General features: G+C 38.2%; 1 protein-coding gene across 1 annotated transcript in view; it reads right to left on the bottom strand.

The window, feature by feature from the left end:
• The window catches only part of TRMT2B (tRNA methyltransferase 2 homolog B), a 67,765-nt gene that overhangs the window by 14,964 nt on the left and 32,792 nt on the right, over window positions 1-20,009 (bottom strand). The window contains exons 7-12 of the mRNA XM_005869887.2: window positions 16,963-17,109; window positions 15,462-15,556; window positions 14,912-15,126; window positions 14,646-14,747; window positions 13,755-13,874; window positions 13,427-13,526 (exon numbers count right to left, since the gene is read on the bottom strand). Coding sequence (XP_005869949.1) covers window positions 13,427-13,526; window positions 13,755-13,874; window positions 14,646-14,747; window positions 14,912-15,126; window positions 15,462-15,556; window positions 16,963-17,109 — 779 coding nt within the window. The remainder of the gene's footprint in view (window positions 1-13,426; window positions 13,527-13,754; window positions 13,875-14,645; window positions 14,748-14,911; window positions 15,127-15,461; window positions 15,557-16,962; window positions 17,110-20,009) is intronic.

Raw genomic sequence — 20,009 nt, 5'->3', positions numbered from 1 at the left:
TACGGCCCGCGGGCCACATGCGGCCCGCCAAAAACATTTATCCGGCCCGCTGGGTGTTTTTTCCGCTGTTGCCTGTTGCTTAGCAGCCAACTAGTTTTTTTTTTAAACTATAGTCCAGCCCTCCAACGGTTTGAGGGGCAGTGAACTAGCCCCCTATTTAAAAAGTTTGAGGACCCCTGACCTAATACATAGTCACAAACCCAAAGAGGCAGCCAAAATGAGGACACAAAGAAACAACCCACAAACAAAAGAACAAAAGAATTCTCCAGAAGAAGAGATAAGTGAAATGGAGATTAGAAATTTATATGATACAGAATTCAGAATGATAGTAAAGATGCTAAACAGCATGAGAAAAGATATACAGTAGGTCCTCGGGTTATGTCAGAGATCCGTTCCTACGGCGCAACATAACACCATTTTTTGCCATAAGTTGGAACCCACCTACATAAGCACCTACTTTATTCATATGGAGCACATACACAGCAGTAATGAAGTGAAACAGTAAAAAAAAAAGTAAAAGAAACATAACAATTCCTGACCTTTACTTGTGGTAAATAAATAATAAAAAACACAAAGCACATATGTACATACATTGAAATGACGGATTTTTTTTAAATAAATAAATGGGAGATGGCGACATAACCACGAAATGACATACATCGAGTCTGACATAACCCGAGGACTGTCTGTAGTAACTATGAAAACAGAAATAAAGAATGACATAGCACAAATAAAGAACATATTGGAAGGAACACACAGCAGATTAGGGGACACTGAGGATCGAATCAGTGAATTAGAAGACAGGATTGGAAAAAAAAATCACTCAATCAGAGAACCAAAAAGAAAAACAATTAAAAAACAGGACAGCTTAAGGGAGCGGTGGAACAATGTGAAACGTAACAATATTCGAGTAGCAGGTGAGCCAGAAGAGGCAGAAAGGGACAAAGAGATAGAGAATGTGTTTCAAGAAATAATGGCAGAAAAATTCCCCTAACCTGGTAAAGGGAAAAGTCATACAAGTCCAGGAGGCACAGAGAACCCTAAGAAAGAAGAACCCAAACAGGCTCATGCCCAGATACATCATAATTAAAATGCCAAAATTAAATACAAAGAGAGAATCTTAAAGGCAGCAAGAAAAAGCAAATTGTTATCTACAAAGGAGTTCCCATAAGGCTGACACCTGATTTTTCATCAGAAACTCTATAGGCCAGAGGGAATGGCATGAAGTACTCAAAGTAATAGAAAGAAAGAATCTGAAACCAAGATTACTATATCCAGCAAGGCTTAAATGCTCCAATCAAAAGGCATAGAGTAGCTGAATGATACAAAAACATGACTCTACTATATGCTGTCTACAGGAGACCCACCTCAGAACAAAATACACACCCAGGATGAGAGTGAAGGAATGGAAAAAAATTTCCCTTCAAATGGAAAAATAAAAGCTGGAGTAGCCACACTCCTATCCAACAAAATAGACTTCAAAATGAAGGCCATCAAAAGAGACAACAAAGCTCATTACATAATACTAAAGGGCTTGATTCAACAAGGGGAATATAACTCTGGTAAACATATATGCACCTAATATAGGAACACCACAATATATTTTTAAAAAACTTCTAGAGCACTTTAAGGGAGAGATCAACAACAACATAGTCATAGTCGGGGCCTTTAACACCCCGCTGACTTCACGGGATAGATCTTTCAGACAAAAACTTAACAAGAAAACAGTGATTCTAAAGGACACACTGGATCAGATGGATTTAATTGACATTTATAGAACATTTCACCCCAAAGCTGAAGAATATTCATTCTTCTCAAGTGCACATGGATCATTCACAAAGATAGATCACATGTCAGGACACAAAACAAGTTTCTACAAGTTCAAGAAGACTGAAATCATATCAAGCATCTTCTCAGATCACAGTGGAATGAAATTAGAAATCAACTACAGTAAAAACACCCCAAAACATTCAAACACATGGAGGTTAAATAGCATGTGATTAAACAATGAATGGGTTACCAAAGAGATCAAGAAAGAAATAAAAAAACTTCCTGGAAACAAATGAAAATGAACACACAACAACCCCAAATCTCTGGAACACAGAAAAAGCAGTCCTGAGAGGGAAGTTCATAGCACTTCAAGCCTACCTCAAAAAACAAGAAAAATCAACAATAAACTATTTAACTCTACAACTTAAATAACTAAAAAGAGAACAATAAGAAAAGCCAAGAGTAAATAGAACAGCGGTTCTCAACCTGTAGGTCGCGACCCCTTTGGAGGTCGAACGACCCTTTCACAGGGGTCGCCTAAGACCATCGGAAAACACATATATAATTACATATTGTTTTTGTGATTAATCACTATGCTTTAATTATGCTCAATTTGTAACAATGAAAATACATCCTGCATATCAGATATTTATATTACAATTCATAACAGTAGCAAAATTACAGTTGTGAAGTAGCAACGAAAATAATTTTATGGTTGGGGGTCACCACAACATGAGGAACTGTATTAAAGGGTCGCGGCATTAGGAAGGTGGAGAACCACTGAAATAGAAGGAAGGAAATAATAAAGATTAGAGCAGAAATAAATGACATAAAGACTAAAAAAAAAACAAAAAAAAAACAAAAAATGAAACCAAGAGCTGGTTCTTTGAAAGGATAAACAAAATTGATAAACCATTAGCCAGACTCAACAATAAACAAAGAAAGAGGACCCAAAGAAATAAAATCAGAAATAAAAGTGGAGAAGTAATTACTGACACTACATAAATACAAAGGATTGTAAGGAAGGAAAAAACACACATGCACACACAAAAAAAACAACACAAAGATTTGTAAGGAAATACTATGAACAACTACATGCCAACAAGCTGGAAATGTGGAGGAAATGGATAAATTCCTAGAAAAATACAATCTTGAAAAACTGAAATCAGGTAAAATCAGAAAATCTGAATAGGCCAATAACAACTGATGAAATAGAAGCAGTAATCAAAAAACTCCAAACAAAAGTCTGGGTCTGGATGGCTTCACAGGGGAGTTTTACCAATCATTCAAAGAAGAACTAACACTTGTACTCCTCAAACTATTCCAAAAAATCCAAAAGGAAGGAACACTTCCAAGCTCTTTTTTTGAGACCATCATTACCTTAATCCCAAAACCAGATAAAGACACTACAAAGAAAGAGAATTACAGGCCAATATCCCTGATGAACATAGATGCTAAAATCCTCAACAAAATATTAGCAAATAGGATCCAGCAATATATTAAAAAGATCATACACCATGATCAAGTGGGATTTATTCCAGAAATGCAAGGCTGGTAAAATTTTCACAAATCAATAAATGTGATACATCACATAAACAAATTGCAAGACAAAAATCACATGATCATATCAATAGATGCAGAAAAAGCATTTGACAAAATCCAACATCCATTTTTGATATAAACTCTCAGCAAAATGGGAATAGAAGGATCATACCTCAACATGATTAAGGCCATATATGACAAACCTACAGGGAACATCATACTCGATGGACAAAAACGAAAACCATTTTCCCTAAGAACAGGAACAAGACAGGGATGTCTGCTTTCACCAGTCTTATTCAACAGAGTACTGGAAGTCCTAGTCACAGCAATTAGACAAGAAAACAAAATAAAAGGCATCCAAACTGGAAAGGAAGAAGTAAAACTCTATTCGCAGATGACATAATAATGTACATAGAAAACCCTAAGAACTCCACCAAAAAACTACTAGATTTAATAAATGAATTTGGCAATGCAGAATACAAAATCAACACCCCAAAAATCAATGGCTTTTTTTATACACCAATAATTAATTCTCAGCAAGAGAAACTAAACAAGCAAACCCATTTACCATTGCAACAAAAAGATTAAAATACTTAGGAATACACTTAACCAAGGAGGCAAAAGACCTGTATTCAGAAAACTATAGAACGTTGAAAAAAGAGATAGAAGAAGGTATGAACAAGTGGAATAATATGCCATATTCATGTATTGGTAGAATCAACATCATTAAAATGTCCATACTACCCAAGGCAATCTACAGATTCAATACAATCCCTATTAAAATACCAACAGCATATTATCCATTTTTGATATAAACTCTCAGCAAAATGGGAATAGAAGGATCATACCTCAACATGATTAAGGCCATATATGACAAACCTACAGGGAACATCATACTCGATGGACAAAAACGAAAACCATTTTCCCTAAGAACAGGAACAAGACAGGGATGTCTGCTTTCACCAGTCTTATTCAACAGAGTACTGGAAGTCCTAGTCACAGCAATTAGACAAGAAAACAAAATAAAAGGCATCCAAACTGGAAAGGAAGAAGTAAAACTCTATTCGCAGATGACATAATAATGTACATAGAAAACCCTAAGAACTCCACCAAAAAACTACTAGATTTAATAAATGAATTTGGCAATGCAGAATACAAAATCAACACCCCAAAAATCAATGGCTTTTTTTATACACCAATAATTAATTCTCAGCAAGAGAAACTAAACAAGCAAACCCATTTACCATTGCAACAAAAAGATTAAAATACTTAGGAATACACTTAACCAAGGAGGCAAAAGACCTGTATTCAGAAAACTATAGAACGTTGAAAAAAGAGATAGAAGAAGGTATGAACAAGTGGAATAATATGCCATATTCATGTATTGGTAGAATCAACATCATTAAAATGTCCATACTACCCAAGGCAATCTACAGATTCAATACAATCCCTATTAAAATACCAACAGCATATTTCACAGACCTAGAACAAATACTCCAACAGTTTATACGGAACCAAAAAAGGCCCCAAATAGCCACAGCAATCTTGAGAAAGAAGAACAAAGTTGGAGGAATCACAATACCAGATTTCAAGTTACACTAAAAAGCCACGGCAATCAAAACAGCCTGATACTTGCACAAGAACAGGCATATAGATCAATGGAACAGAACAGAGACCCCAGAAATTGACCCAAGCCATTATGCTCAATTAATATTTGACAAAGGAGGCAAAAATATACAATGGAATCAAGACAGTTTCTTCAATAAATGGTGTTGGTAAAATTGGACAGATACATGCAAAAAAAAAATGAACTAGACCATGAACTTACATCATACACAAGAATACACTCAAAATGGATAAAGGACTTAAATGTAAGTTGTGAAACCATAAAAATAATAGAAGGAACAATAGGCAGCAAAATCTCAAACATCTCTCATAGCAATATGTTTACAGATACATCTCCTAGGGCAGTGGTCGGCAAACTGCGGCTCGTGAGCCGCACGCGGCTCTTTGGCCCCTTGAGTGTGGCTCTTCCACAAAATACCTACTTCTGCACATGGGCCACGAAGTTTCAATAGCACTGTACATGCACGCCCGCACGTGGTATTTTGTGGAAGAGCCACACTCAAGGGGCCAAAGAGCCGCGTGCGGCTCACGAGCCGCAGTTTGCCGACCACTGCCCTAGGAGATGTATCTGTAAACATATTGCTATGAGAGATGTTTGAGATTTTGCTGCCTATTGTTCCTTCTATTATTTTTATGGTTTCACAACTTACATTTAAGTCCTTTATCCATTTTGAGTGTATTCTTGTGTATGATGTAAGTTCATGGTCTAGTTCATTTTTTTTTTGCATGTATCTGTCCAATTTTACCAACACCATTTATTGAAGAAACTGTCTTGATTCCATTGTATATTTTTGCCTCCTTTGTCAAATATTAATTGAGCATAATGGCTTGGGTCAATTTCTGGGGTCTCTGTTCTGTTCCATTGATCTATATGCCTGTTCTTGTGCAAGTATCAGGCTGTTTTGATTGCCGTGGCTTTTTAGTGTAACTTGAAATCTGGTATTGTGATTCCTCCAACTTTGTTCTTCTTTCTCAAGATTGCTGTGGCTATTTGAAAAATGCTCAAAGTCACTGATCATCAGAGAGATGCAAATTAAAACGACAATGAGGTCTCACCTCACACCTGTCAGAATGGCTACCATCAACAAATCAACAAATGACAAGTGCTGGCGAGGATGTGGAGAAAAGAGACCCCTAGTACACTGGTGCAGCCATTATGGAAAACAGTATGGAGTTTCCTCAAAAAATTAAATATGGAACTGCCATTTGACCCAGTGATCCCACTTCTAGGAATATATCCTAAGAAACCTGAAATCCAAATTAGAAAGAATGTATGCACCCCTATGTTCATAGCAGCACAATTTATAATAGCTAAGATCTGGAAACAGCCCAAGTGTCCTTCATTAGATGAGTGGATAAAAAAAGCTGTGGATGCCGAAACCGGTTTGGCTCAGTGGCTAGAGCGTCGGCCTGTGGACTGAAAGGTCCCAGGTTCGATTCCGGTCAAGGGCATGTACCTGGGTTGCGGGCACAGCCCCAGTAGGAGATGTGCAGGAGGCAGCTGATTGATGTTTCTCTCTCATCGATGTTTCTAACTCTCTATCTCTTGCCCTTCCTCTCTGTAAAAAAATCAATAAAATATATTAAAAAAAAAAAGCTGTGGTATATTTATACCATGGAATACTATGCAGCAGTGAAAAAGAAGGATCTCTTACCCTTTGAGACAGCATGGAGGGACCTAGAGAGTATAATGCTAAGTAAAATAAGTCAGTCAGAGAAAGACAATGATCTCACTCATATGTGGAATCTAAGTAACAAAATAAACTGATGAATGGAGTAAATCCAGAGACATGGAAGAATGAGACAGAGCATGGAATCTCAGTGGGAAGACGGGGGAGGGTCTGTGGGTGGGAGGTAATCAACCAAGGACCTTGTATACATATATGCATAATCCATGGACAGAGACAATAGGCGGTAAGGGCCTGCGGCAGGGGGTAGGGGGAGGAGGGTGGAGGTGAGCTGGAGGGGGTAAATGGGGAAAAATAGGGGACATATGTAATACTTTCAACAATAAAAATTTATTAAAATAAATAAATAAATTTTTTTTTAAAAAAAGAAAGAGATTGAAAAAGCCAAACTAGTGTGGATCAGTGGTTGAGTGTCAACCTATGAACCAGGAAGTCACATGCCCAGGTTGTAGGCCAGATCCCCAGTGTGGGGTATGCAGGAGATAGCTGATTGGTGATTCTGTCTCATCATTGATGTTTCTATCTCTTTCTCCCTCTCCCTTCCTCTCTGAAATCAATAAAAATATATTTTTTAAAAAGAAAAAAGATACAACAAAATGAAAAAAATATCACATGTTCATGGATTAGAAGAATCAACATAGTTAAAATGGACATATCACCCAAAGCAATATACAGATTTAATGCAATCCACATCAAAATGCCAATGTTATTTTTTAAAGAAATAGAAGGAGCAATCATCAGATTTGTATGGAACCAGAGAAGACCCCAAATAGCCAAAGCAATCCTGAGAAAAAAGAACGAAGCTAGAGGTATCACACTATCTGACTCCAAAATATACTACAGAGCTACAATAATCAAAACAGCATAGTATTGGCAGAGAAAGAGATACACAGATCAATGGAACAGAATAGAGAGCCAAGCTATAAGAAACCACATGTATATGGACAGATAATTTTCAACAAAGGAGCTAGAAACACACAATGGAGTAAAGATAGTCTCTTCAATAAATAGTACTGGGAAAACTGGAAAGCCACATGCACAAGAATAAAAGTGTATTAAAGTTTGTCCCCAGGTACAAAAATTAATTCAAAATGGATCAAAGACGTAAATATAAGACCCTAAACCAGAGGTGGGCAAACTTTTTGACTCGAGGGCCACAATGGGTTCTTAAACTGGACTGGAGGGCCGGAACAAAAGCATGGATGGAGTGTTTGTGTGAACTAATATAAATTCAAAGTAAACATCATTACATAAAAGGGTACGGTCTTTTTTTTTTTAGTTTTATTCATTTCAAACGGGCCGGATCCGGCCCGGGGGCCGTAGTTTGCCCACGGCTGCTCTATGGCTTCTAATGCCTTTCAGACAGCACAGAGCACAGTGGCTGGCACAGTAGGGACCCAATCAATGTGTGTCTCCTGCAGGCAAAGCTAACTATCTATGGGAGACACACCTCCCAGCATTGACCTGGGGACAAGGACATATTTCCTGGGTTCTCCCCCCACCCCTTCCAGGCCCCTGGTCAAACCACTGCCTCAGTTTCCCTTCCTGGCAGCCCGTGAAGAGGTGATTATACAGCGCCCCCTCCTGACAAGTCACAGACTTGCTTTTCTGCTTCCATGGCAACCTCAATTCCCCAAACTGTCAAGGGCATGTACCTTGGTTGCAGGCACAATCCCCAGTAGGGGGCGTGCAGGAGGCAGATGATCAAATGTTTCTCTCTCATCATGTTTCTAACTCTCTATCCCTCTCCCTTCCTCTCTGAAAAAAATCAATAAAATATATATTTTTTTAAAAAAGAATTCATAAAACTCAACACCAGACAACAACCCAATCAAAAAGTGGGCAGAGGACCTGAACAGACACCTCTCCCAAGAAGACATACAAAGAGCCAACAGATATATGAAAAGATGTTTGACCACACTGGCAATTAGGGAAATACAAATCAAAACTATAATGAAATACCATCTCACACCTGTTAGACTGGAGATTAGCAACAAGACAAGCAATAAATGTTGGCGAGGTTGTGGAAAAAAGGAAACTCTCATTCATTGCTGATGGGAATGTAGACTGGTACAACCACTATGGAAAGCAGTCTGGCGATTCCTCAAAAAAATTAAGAATAGAACCAACTTATGACCCAGCAATCCCTCTCCTGGGTATATATATGTACCCCTATGTTCATTGCAGCATTATTTGCAGTGGCCAATACATGGAAACAATCCAAGTGTCCTTTGATAGAGGACTGGATAAAAAGAAGTGGTACATATACACAATGGAATAATATTCAGCCATAAAAAAGGATGAAATACTGCCATTTGCAACAATGTCGATGGACCTTGAGAATATTATGCTAAGTGAAATGTCAGTCAGAAAAAGCTAGGAACCATATGATTTCACTCATATGAGGGATATAAAACTGAAACTCATGAACACAAACAGCAGTGTGGTGGTTGCCAGAAGGAAGGGGATAGGGCAGTGATGGCAAACCTATGACACGTGTGTCAGAGATGACACGCGAACTCATTTTTTTGGTTGATTTTTCTTTGTTAAATGGCATTTAAATATATAAAATAAATATCAAAAATATAAGTCTTTGTTTTACTATGGTTGCAAATATCAAAAAATTTCTATATGTGACACGGCACCAGAGTTAAGTTAGGGTTTTTCAAAATGCTGACACGCCGAGCTCAAAAGGTTCGCCATCACTGGGATAGGGAGTGAATGGGGTCCTAACATATAGTGATGGGAGAAGATTTGACTTTGGGTGGTGGACGCACAGTGCAATGTACAGATCTTGTAACATAGAAACCCACACCTAAAACCTATATGATCATATTAACCAATGTCACCCCAATAAATTTAATTAAAAGGGGGGAATAAAACATATGGAAATGTTAAGAGTATATAGATCCTTTAACCTGGCAATTCCACATAAGGGATTTATCTAATACATATACTATCACATACACTTACTTATTCATCACATAACATTCCACATATGTGCAAAAATATATGTACAAGGATATTCACTGAAAAATGGTGGTAAAAATAGAGTACAAACAACCTTAAAATTCATTAGTAAGGGACTAGCTAAATGACATATTTGTGAGAAGAATGTTTACAACAAGTTCGTTAATTATTTAAGTTCTGGAACTTGGTTTTGTTTTTTAATAGTGATAAGAATGGTGCAGTACTAGGAAAGTTATGGAAAATGCTGTCAATTTTACTTTAAAATGAGAATCTGGTGTTTCTGTATTTTATTGTTTTCAGTAAAACTTCATATGTGTTTTGGACTTTTTGAGAGAAAGAAACTGTACAGCCTATTTTAAAAATCAAGTAGACCTATAAGTATTGATGCAGATTCTACATCACTGTGGGAAAATCACCAAAATCTTTTGTTAACTGAAAAGCATGGTGCAGACAGTGTTAACAGTCTGTTTCTATTGTTTTAAAGAGAGAGGGATGGTATGTACACATACATGTACATGTATACACATACAAACACTTGCATAGTCACAGAATATCTCTGGTAGACTACACAAGAAACTGGTATGAGTGGTGATATCTGAAGGACAAGGGGTCAGAAGTAAAAAAGAGACTCACTGAATTTTTTCTACCATATGCATATACTAGCTTTTCAAAATAATTATTTCTTGCCTTTTTGAGGCCATGTTTATTGTTTTATGCAATATGAATGTTAGCAGAATCCTAGGTTTGCTCTTAATAACTGCATTTTAAAACCTGTTTTTCACAATGAATATTTTCATTTTATTTGAAAATGAAATAACATAGAAAGGTATACTGTAAAGTCTCCTTCCCACCTGTGACTCCCATCTCTGCAGTTTTCCCCCACCAGAGATAACTACTGTCATCAGTTTCTTATATAACTTCAGAGTTTCTCTATGCATATACAAGCAAATACAAATCTCTACTATCTTCATCCTTTGCCCTTTTTTCACAGATAGTTTACTATTACATAAACAATTTTTGCACACCTGGCTACTTTCACTTAGTAACGTACCTTAAAACCAAAATCACAAGGCACAATAAAAAACCAACCTGGACATATTCATAATTAAATACTCTGGGCTTCAAAGGATACCGTCAAGAAAGTTAATAGAGAATCCACAGAATAAGAGAAAATATTTGCAAATTATTTATCTGTTAAGGGACTGGTATCCAGAATCCAGACACAAAAGGCCACATATTGTATGATTCCATTGGTAGAAAATGTTCAGACTAGGCAAATCACTAGAGAAAAACTAGATTTGTGGTTGCCTAGGGTGAGGATGGTGGGGTTTGGGGAGAAATGGGGTGCATGATATCTTCTTGGCTTAACGAAAATGTTCCACAATTGTTGTGACAGATGCACAACTCTGGAAAACCAATAAACTATATAAATAGGTGATCTATATGATATGTGAATTATATCTCAGTAAAACAGTTTAAAAAATTAATAACTTGTATGATAAAAAGCACCAAAAGCAAAGACAGGAGAACACATACACACTGGAAATAAATTGCAGTTCACATCAAAGACAAAGCCTTTTTTTCTTTAATTTATAACAAATTCCTGGAAATCGATAAGGACAAGAACCACAGCCCAAAAGAAAAATGAACAGAGGATATGAAAAGAAAATATTATAAATGTTTGTGAATTATGAAAGGGTTTGCAGCACAAAAGTTTTTTTTAACCTTGATGATGTTCAATTACAGACATATACACACACACAAGACTTATTTATTTATGTGTTTTTATTTATTAGCACCATGCTCTAACCAACTGAGCCAACCGGCCGCCCCATGTGTTTTTATTTATTTGTTGTTGTCATTGTTTGGGTTTTTGACGTCATATCTAAGAAAGCTTTGCCTAACCCAAGGTCCCAATGATTCACACCCATGTTTTAGCTCTTACATTTAGTTCTACGATCCATTTTGAATTCATTTCTGTACATGGTATAATAAAGAAAGAAGTTACTCTGTATGTAGCCAAATTTAACAAATTTTTGTTATATGGCTTCTGAATTTTCATAGTTAGAAAGGGCTGCTGCACTCCAAGATTATAAAGAAATTCTATGATTTCCTAGGGTACACTTATGGTTTTCCCTTTTTACATTAAATCTCTAACTCCTTTATAATGTATCCTGGTATACAGTATGAGACACATATCCAACTTTTCTTTTCACCATGGCTTGCCAGTTGTCCATTGTCATTTATTGAATAGTCCATCTTTTTCCCATTGATTTGAAATGCTGCCTTTATCATATATTTTTAAAAAATTAAACAGAATAATAAAAATAAAGTATAAATGGAAGAGTAAATGTGCAAGAGTAGACAAGGAAATAAGACTGGAAACACATGGGCCCCATGCTATCATTTGGGGTAGAAGAAGCTCTTTCACAACTTTCCCAATTTTGTTTCCATGGTTACTGATCTATTTAGATTTACTATATCTTCTGGAATTAGTATTAGCCATTGCATTTTCCCAGAAAATCACCCATCTTGGCTTTCAAATGTATTGCAAGGAGTTGTACAAAGTACTTCTTATCATTTTTTAAAATGTCTTCATATTACTAGTTATGCTCATTTTCTCATTTAAGACTACATTTTTATGTTTTAGTCCTTTATATTCTTAATTTGGTTTATATATCTATTTTATTTTATTTTTCCAATAATACCTACTTGTTTATTTGTTGAGTCCACAGGATTTGGTTTTGTAGTTAATTAATTTCTGGATTTTTTAACATTATTGATTTATTCCTTCAGTTTCCTCTAGGTTTATTGTTCTTTTTCTAGCTCATTGACTTCAAAGCTCAATTCACTTACTTTTATTTTCAGTTTTAAATTACTGTTATTGAATTTATTGGGTGACATTAGTTAATAAAATTATACAGGTTTCAGGTGTACAATTCTATAATATATTATCTGTACATCGTATTGTGTGTTCACCACCCCAACTCAAGTCTCCTTCCATCACCATTTATCCCTTCTACCTCCCCTACTCCCTTCCCTCTGGTAATCACCATACTACTGTCTGTGTCTGTGAGGGTGGATTTTTTGTGTGTTTGTTTGAATTTGCTTAATCCCTTCAATTCATTTACCTTTAAATCTCACTTTTTTATCCAATCATATCATATGTACTTTATACCCACCTATGTGGTTTGCATATTACAAATAAATTGTATTATTTATATAAAAAGAGGGAGGAGAAAGGGAGAGAGAGAAAAAAAGAGAGAGAGATTACAAGAAGACAACATTTCAAAAAAATCAAAATAATTGACCAGGGCCAGAACTAAGATGAAGTAAGACGCATTCACTTTGGATGCAAAATTTAATAGGATGCCAAAAAAACCAAACAACTCAGTAATCAAGACACATAATATTTTTATGCAATATTTTGGAAAATCAAATTAGAAAATTATGGCCTGCAAGTTGGCTGCCTATTTTATCAATAAAGTTTTATTGGAACCAGGGCCAAGATTAGGGTAAGGTGAATGAGGCAAGGTTCAGCAAGTGTAAGAGTGGATCTCACCTTTCTAAACAATCTTAATATTTTGGTCATCATCGATTTGTGTACTAATTTTTATTTTTAAAAATATGACATTAAAAATGAATCTCAATTACTGAGATTTTGGGCATCCTTTAAGTTATAAACAGAAGTAAGTTGCTTCACTTGCCTCACCCAAGACTGAACCCTATAATTGACTCTTAGTGTCATTATTTTCCAAATTCCTCAAAATAAGCATGAATTACTTTGATCATCAGGAAAAAAATAAGTTAAAAAAGACGTCAAGACTCACTCAATGATGTTCCTAGTGGTTTCACCATAGGGCTTGCAGGAAATAAAAACTAGTGTGCAGATGGCCCTGCAGTTTCGAATGGCTTGAACCACCTGGTAATCTGAAGGCAGAAAGACATTGCTATTAATATAATTAAACTATCATGATCTGGGTTATCACAAACTCTCAACTGGCCAGCACCTAGAATTGGTGAGGAATAGAGGAGAAAAATGGTTCAGAGCCAGTCCAATGGGGGCACCGTTAACGTGGTGTGGGAATGGGGCTAAAGCTAGGGAACATCATGGGAACATCCAACCAGTTCTAAAGCAGGAAAGCTATTCATCCTTACGCAGTCCTGCCCGGGCTGGGTTTACCACAGCAACAATTAACTGCCCATTTTCCTTTGACTTTAGCAGCTGTGGCAAAATCTTCTCTGCTTGACCAGCGTAGAATTCACAGTTGGTGATGCCTGCAGAAGAGAGGCCCACATGACATAAATGAAAACTCATGCCCACCAGTGAGGTGCAAGGAGCTTTAGCTTTATAGAAATGTACAGGAGCCAGGGCTCTGCCATCTCCCTTTGGACCTAGCATACCTCTGAATAACAATGAAAGAAATGCTTCTGGACCTGCTTCATTTTTCCAACGTGCTTTCCCTTGCAATATCTCAATAAGCCTTTCCGCTTGAGAGGCTAGACAGTGTTATTTTGTAATTGTGTGACTCACACAGCACATAAGGACCTATTCCAAGAAGAGAACCTTGACTTTTACTCAAGTGCTTTTCTGTTATTGAAGGTTTTCACACAGAGCCACCAGAGTTGTGTGAAGGTGTGGTAGGGGGACAAAAAGATCCGTTTTCTATATTGCAGTTTGGCATAAGATTTTGTTCAAAGAAAAGATTCTGTTGCTAAAAATAGTTTGAAACCTATTGTATTATGTTCTGGTGCCTCATGAGTCTAATGTCAAGAGGCTCTTCTATATTATCCAAAGTTGTGACAAGTTCCCCTGCTATCAGTTAGGCTTATTTCTTCCCTCAGGCTCTGCTTCTAGACAGAAGAAAAGATTTAGCTATTGGGATCTTTCAGAAAACCATCAGGACCCAACTCTGACCACTCCAGAACACCCTCTCTTACTCCCCACAGGTCATGGATACAGTATAAGCCCTTTCCCCCAAGTAACAGTTTTCATAGCATAGAAACAACTGTAGCTCTTCATTTTTCCCCAGACTGAGAGCAGTGTACCATTGAAGGCTGCAGTCCACCTGGCGTCCTCTACCGCCTGCTCCACCAATTCAATCCCAAGGACCTGGGAGGTATATTTAGCCAGAGAGAGACCAATCACACCTAGGGAAGTAAGAGAGAATGAGAGGAGGGTATTTTAGGGTTTTAAACTAATGAGTTTATGCCTGCACCACTACCATCACCTCCCCACCCCAGACCTAATGTGCTGGGTGAATGGAGTTTGGGAGCTAGACAGCATGTAGATTCGGCCCTGGGCTACCACTTACCAGTTCCACAGCAGATATCAAGGAGGATGGTGTTAGAGTTCACTCCACTCAGCTTCCCTATGGTCCGATACAGCATCTCTGCACCAGCAGTGTTAATTTGGAAAAAGGCATCTGGAGAGATGCGGACCTTCAAGCCCAAGAGCTCTTCAAAGATGTGGGGTTCCCCAAAAAGGAGCTGGAAGGGGGACTGCTGATGGCTGCAACGGGTCCTGGTGCTGGAAAAGAATTTTTAAAAAAGCATCTTGGAATGGTAGACCATTTTCTCTCTAGTGGTTGGTTGGAGAGGGAGGCCCTAGCATCTCATTTAGGAGGCACACGCTCTATGGCATGGCCCTGAGAGCTCTGTAGGAGTTCCCCTCTCATGGGATGGAGATACATGCAAACACTCTCTCATCTACAGTCTGGCCTGGGTTCCTGGACCTGCATGGTGTATGAGGACCAATACCACTTAGCCCTGATCCACCATAATCAGCAGCCCTGCCACAGCAATCCCCAACCCAGACTATGGCAAGCCATCTGCCTCGTGCTTGTTTGGCTGTCCCAGATTTACCTTTCCTGGAAGTACAGTGATGTCAAGTTACAGACTGCTCCTGGACCTCTGATGAAAAACTCCTTTACAGTTTCCTTCTGAACACAGAGCTCCTCCTGCCCAGACCACAAAATTAGGGATCAAGCAAAGACTCATCTCTGACAAGTTTTCTCTCCTGGCTCCACAATCATCAGCCCTGCAGTAGTCACACAAGAGGGCACATTTCTCTAATCCTATTATAAATAACACTTAACATAAAGCAATGTTCTATAGGACAAAAAATAATTTATTTTCACATCTCAGTAGAAGCATCGCTTTCCTTGCTGGCTTTTGACAAATCCTATAACATAGATACACACTTTCTCTAGTCTGAGCCCCTTTAAAGAAAGTGTGAGTTATTCTTGTAAACAGGAGCTAAACTAAGCTTTTGTCCCATCACAAAGAAGCAATAACCTTTCAATTCCCTTCATACTTCTCCATTTCAAACATCCCAACCACTCACCCAAACACCACCTCAGAGGACATGAGTGATAGGAGAATGAAAAGTGCTAGGAAGAGAAGGAGCATGGTAACTGAGTCCTTTATTTGAGTTCAGAACATTTTACAATGCCTACATCACTACAGAGTCTAACCATTAGCTTAACACAAGGATATATCACAATAAACTATGTTGGAGCTATAGAGTTAAAAGGCCAGGAATTAATGACTTGGGTTCAAACCCTAGCCTGGCTATTTTCTGGCTCTGTAACCTTGGGTACTTATATGCCTCCATTTGCCCATTTGTGAAATGAGGATGACAATACAGTGGGGCCTTGACTTACGAGTTTAATTCGTTCCGTGACGGAGCTCGTAACTCAAATTACTCGTATGTCAAATCATTAAAGTGAACGAGTGAGACACGTGATGCTGGGCTGATGTTGTGGCGTTCACTGTGACGTTCTCTGCGCCAACTAGCAGTGGGGTATCTGAAGCTGGCTCGTAACCCGAATTTTAGCTCGCAACTCAAAGCAAAAAATCGGCCGAGAGACGGCTCGTATCTCGAAAAACTCGTTAGTCGGGACACTCGTAAGTCAAGGCCCCACTGTACCTCTCCTTCTCCCATGTACTTCACAAGTGGGTTAAGATGATCACACAAGTACAGGAATATTTTAACGTGTGAATGTTTGAAAGCTCCAAGTGCATTACAAATGTAAAGTAATTTTTGGGTTATGACATTTTGACTATATTCTAGTCTCTATTGAATTGGTTTTTGGATTTAGTAGAGCACCTACTAACTTCCATGGGCCAAATTCTTATGAAAATACTTAGGGGTCCTCACATGATAATTAACTTGGTAACCTGGCCTCAGTCTCCATGGTTTGATAATGCTGTGAGCATTATCAACCCCTCTTCCCAACCCACACAGATATTCTGTGGATGTGCAGTTCCTGCTATCTGCTCTGAAACTTCCAAAAGCCAACTGTAGCACAGTAGTGGTAGGGGTTGCTATGGAAGCTGCCCAGTATCATCCTGTGAGTCTCACCTGACTTAATTCCTGGGGATGGAAAGTAATGATGGCCATTGTGTGCCCTTGGCTATTGGTGCGGACTGTGAGCTCACGCCAGTGTCCACCTTCATGAAACAGAAGGCAGGGCTCCAATGGGGACTGTCGAAGGAATACTTCATAGTACTAGGAAGAAAACACTATTATTACACAGGCAAAACTAACAAGTTACACAGATGATTATTTATGCTGAGTGATTGTTATGGACCGCATTGTAACCCTCCCCTCCAATTCACATATTGAAGCCCTAACTCCCAGTACCTCAGAGTGTGACTGTATTTGGAGATAAGGTCTTTGAATATTTTTATCGATTTCAGAGAGGAAGGGAGAGGAAGAGAGAGATAGAAACATCAATGATGAAGGAGAATCATTGATCAGCTGCCTCCTGCATGCCCCACACTGAGGATGGAGCCTGCAACCCGGACATGTGCCCTGACCAGTAATTGAACCATGACCTCCTGGTTCATAGGTAGACTCTCAACCACTGAGCCACACTGGCTGGGCTAAATTGCCAACATCTTGATCTCAGACATTGCCTTCAGAACTATGAAGAAATAAATTTCTGTTGTTTAAGCCACCTAGTTTGTGGTATTTTGTTATGGAAGCCCTAGCAAACTAATAAAGTAATATAAGAAACATGATCCCTGCCCTTTCACCTTACAGAAGGACATAATCCATTGTATTCCAAACAGTAAGCTGCAGGAAGGCTTAGAGTTGTATCCTTAGTCTGGCACATAATAGTTGCTCAATAATTATTACTGAAAGAAGGCATGAATGAACAGGAAAGGTATTTTATTTGTATGTACAATCTAAGATTATTCTATATATAGTATGGAATACAATAATCTTCCATTTCTGTGAATTTCTCCTGGCAGCAATTCTTAATTTACTACTCAGATGCTATGATTCTATTCCTACCTATAACTTCCTGATGCAAGCCCATGTATTTCTATATATAACCAGGTACCAACTATAGCATAGTTTAGTCGGCTCCTTCATTTCCTCCTGGTGAACACAAGTCAAATACAAGCTTGTTGCTGCCACAACAGGACACATTGTCTGATTTGCTAGGTCCTTTTGTGTTTAAAATACATGTATTCTAGGTCCACTGTATTTTCAAACAATCCCAAAATTATGTATAGAAGGGGAAGTTATACCAAAAAACAGTGCTGCCTTAGAGGGTAAAAATCAATTAAGGCTACACTTTATCACTTTTGCTATATCACATAAATGCAATATAATATATGCCTATCAATACTGAACGTATTTTTCAAATTTTGAGGTTGGTGATTTAAAGAAAAACTTGGTTCAATTGTTGTTTACTGGCTGGTGGGTAAATAATTTTTTATTTTTGAAAACAAGATTCAAATGTCACTGAGGTCCTGGAAGGACAAGAAATTGAAAAACTGAGTCAGACCTGGAAGATAGTGGGTAAGTAAATATGAAATACAGCCTCTCCACGGTATGAGCTCAAGCCTCGGTATCTTCATTTATAAAATAGAGACTGAGATTCCTTTTCTCATATGGAAATAGGTATTAATAGTGAAGGGAACTATAATCATATTGTAATATATAAATGTATCAAATCAACACATTTACACCTTAAATTTACCAATGCTATATGTCAATAATATCTCAATAAAAATAAATTTTAAAAGGAGTGAAGGGGCCTTCTGGTTAAAAAAAAAAATAATAGCCCTCCTAAAAATCCTACGTGGTCATGAAGTTTCAGGGATAAAGAGACTCCCTAAAAGCTTCTAGAGGAAAAAAAAGAGGGGAGAGAATATCTACGACATTGGAGGCTAGATAACAATGAAACCATATCTTCATATTTATAAAGGCAAATGATTCAAACCCAGAATTTGAAATCTAGAAAAATCTCAGTCATATGTCAGGAAAGAAAAAAGACATTTACAGACATGCCAAGACACTAAAACTTTACCTCCTAGGCACCCTTCCTCAGGAAGCTAACGGAGGTTGTACTCCAGCTAAATGAGGTGTAACCAGAAAAAGGAAGACAGGGGATCTAAGAAACAGGGGAGACAGGACAGAACAGCAAAGGGGGTCCCAGGATAACAGCCATGCAGAAGACCTCGGGAGCCTAGGATGGAAAACTCGTAGGAAAAGGTCTTCAGGGGAAAAACTGAACTCAAGTTTTTAAGCATATGGAGAATATTGATGAATGTTTGACAAAGCTTTTAAAGGATCTGGGGAAAAAATAGCAATAGGTTCATAGAAAACTAAGCCAATTGAAAAATGAGATAATTATTCAGGCCAATATAAACTAAAAGTTGCTGGGCCAGTGTAGCTCAGTGGTTGAGTGTTGACCTATGAACAAGGAGCTCATGGTTTGATTCCTGGTCAGGGCACATTCCTAGGTTTTGGGCTCAATCCCCAGTAGGGGGCGTGCAGGAAGCAAATCATCAATGATTCTCTCTCATCATTAATGTTTCTATCTCTCTCTACTTCTCCCTTTCTCTCTGAAATCAATGAAAATATATTTTTAAATGACAACAAGAAAAACCTAAAAGTTGTAAAATCCATCATACCATATGGAACTACGCAGCTATAAAATGAAGTATCTATATATATAAAAGCCTAAGTGACTGTTAAGACCAGTCACTATGACGCGCACTGACCATCAGGGGGCAGACGCTCAATGCAGGAGCTGCCCCCTGGTAGTCAATGTGCTCCCACAGCCAACCTCCCATGGCCAGCCAACCTCCCATGATCCCTTCCCTGGCTGGCTAGCCCTGATTGGCCCAATAGCCGGCCAGGCCAAGGGACCCCACCTGTGCACGAATTCGTGCACCGGGTCTCTAGTATTATTATATATTAAAAAAAACCAAGGTGTGAACCAAGATGGCGGCATAGGTAAACACCTGAACTTGCTGCTGCGCACAACCACATTAAAACTACAACTAAAAGACAAAACGAATATCATCCAGAACCACAGGAAGGCTGGCTGAGTGGAAATTCTACAACTAGAAGGAAAGAGAAAAGCGCATTGAGTCCGGTAGGAGGTG

This window comes from Myotis brandtii, unplaced genomic scaffold (genome assembly GCF_000412655.1).
Source record: "Myotis brandtii unplaced genomic scaffold, ASM41265v1 scaffold305, whole genome shotgun sequence".
NCBI classification, from domain to species: Eukaryota; Metazoa; Chordata; class Mammalia; order Chiroptera; family Vespertilionidae; genus Myotis; species Myotis brandtii.
This window is presented reverse-complemented; position numbering and strand designations above follow the sequence as displayed.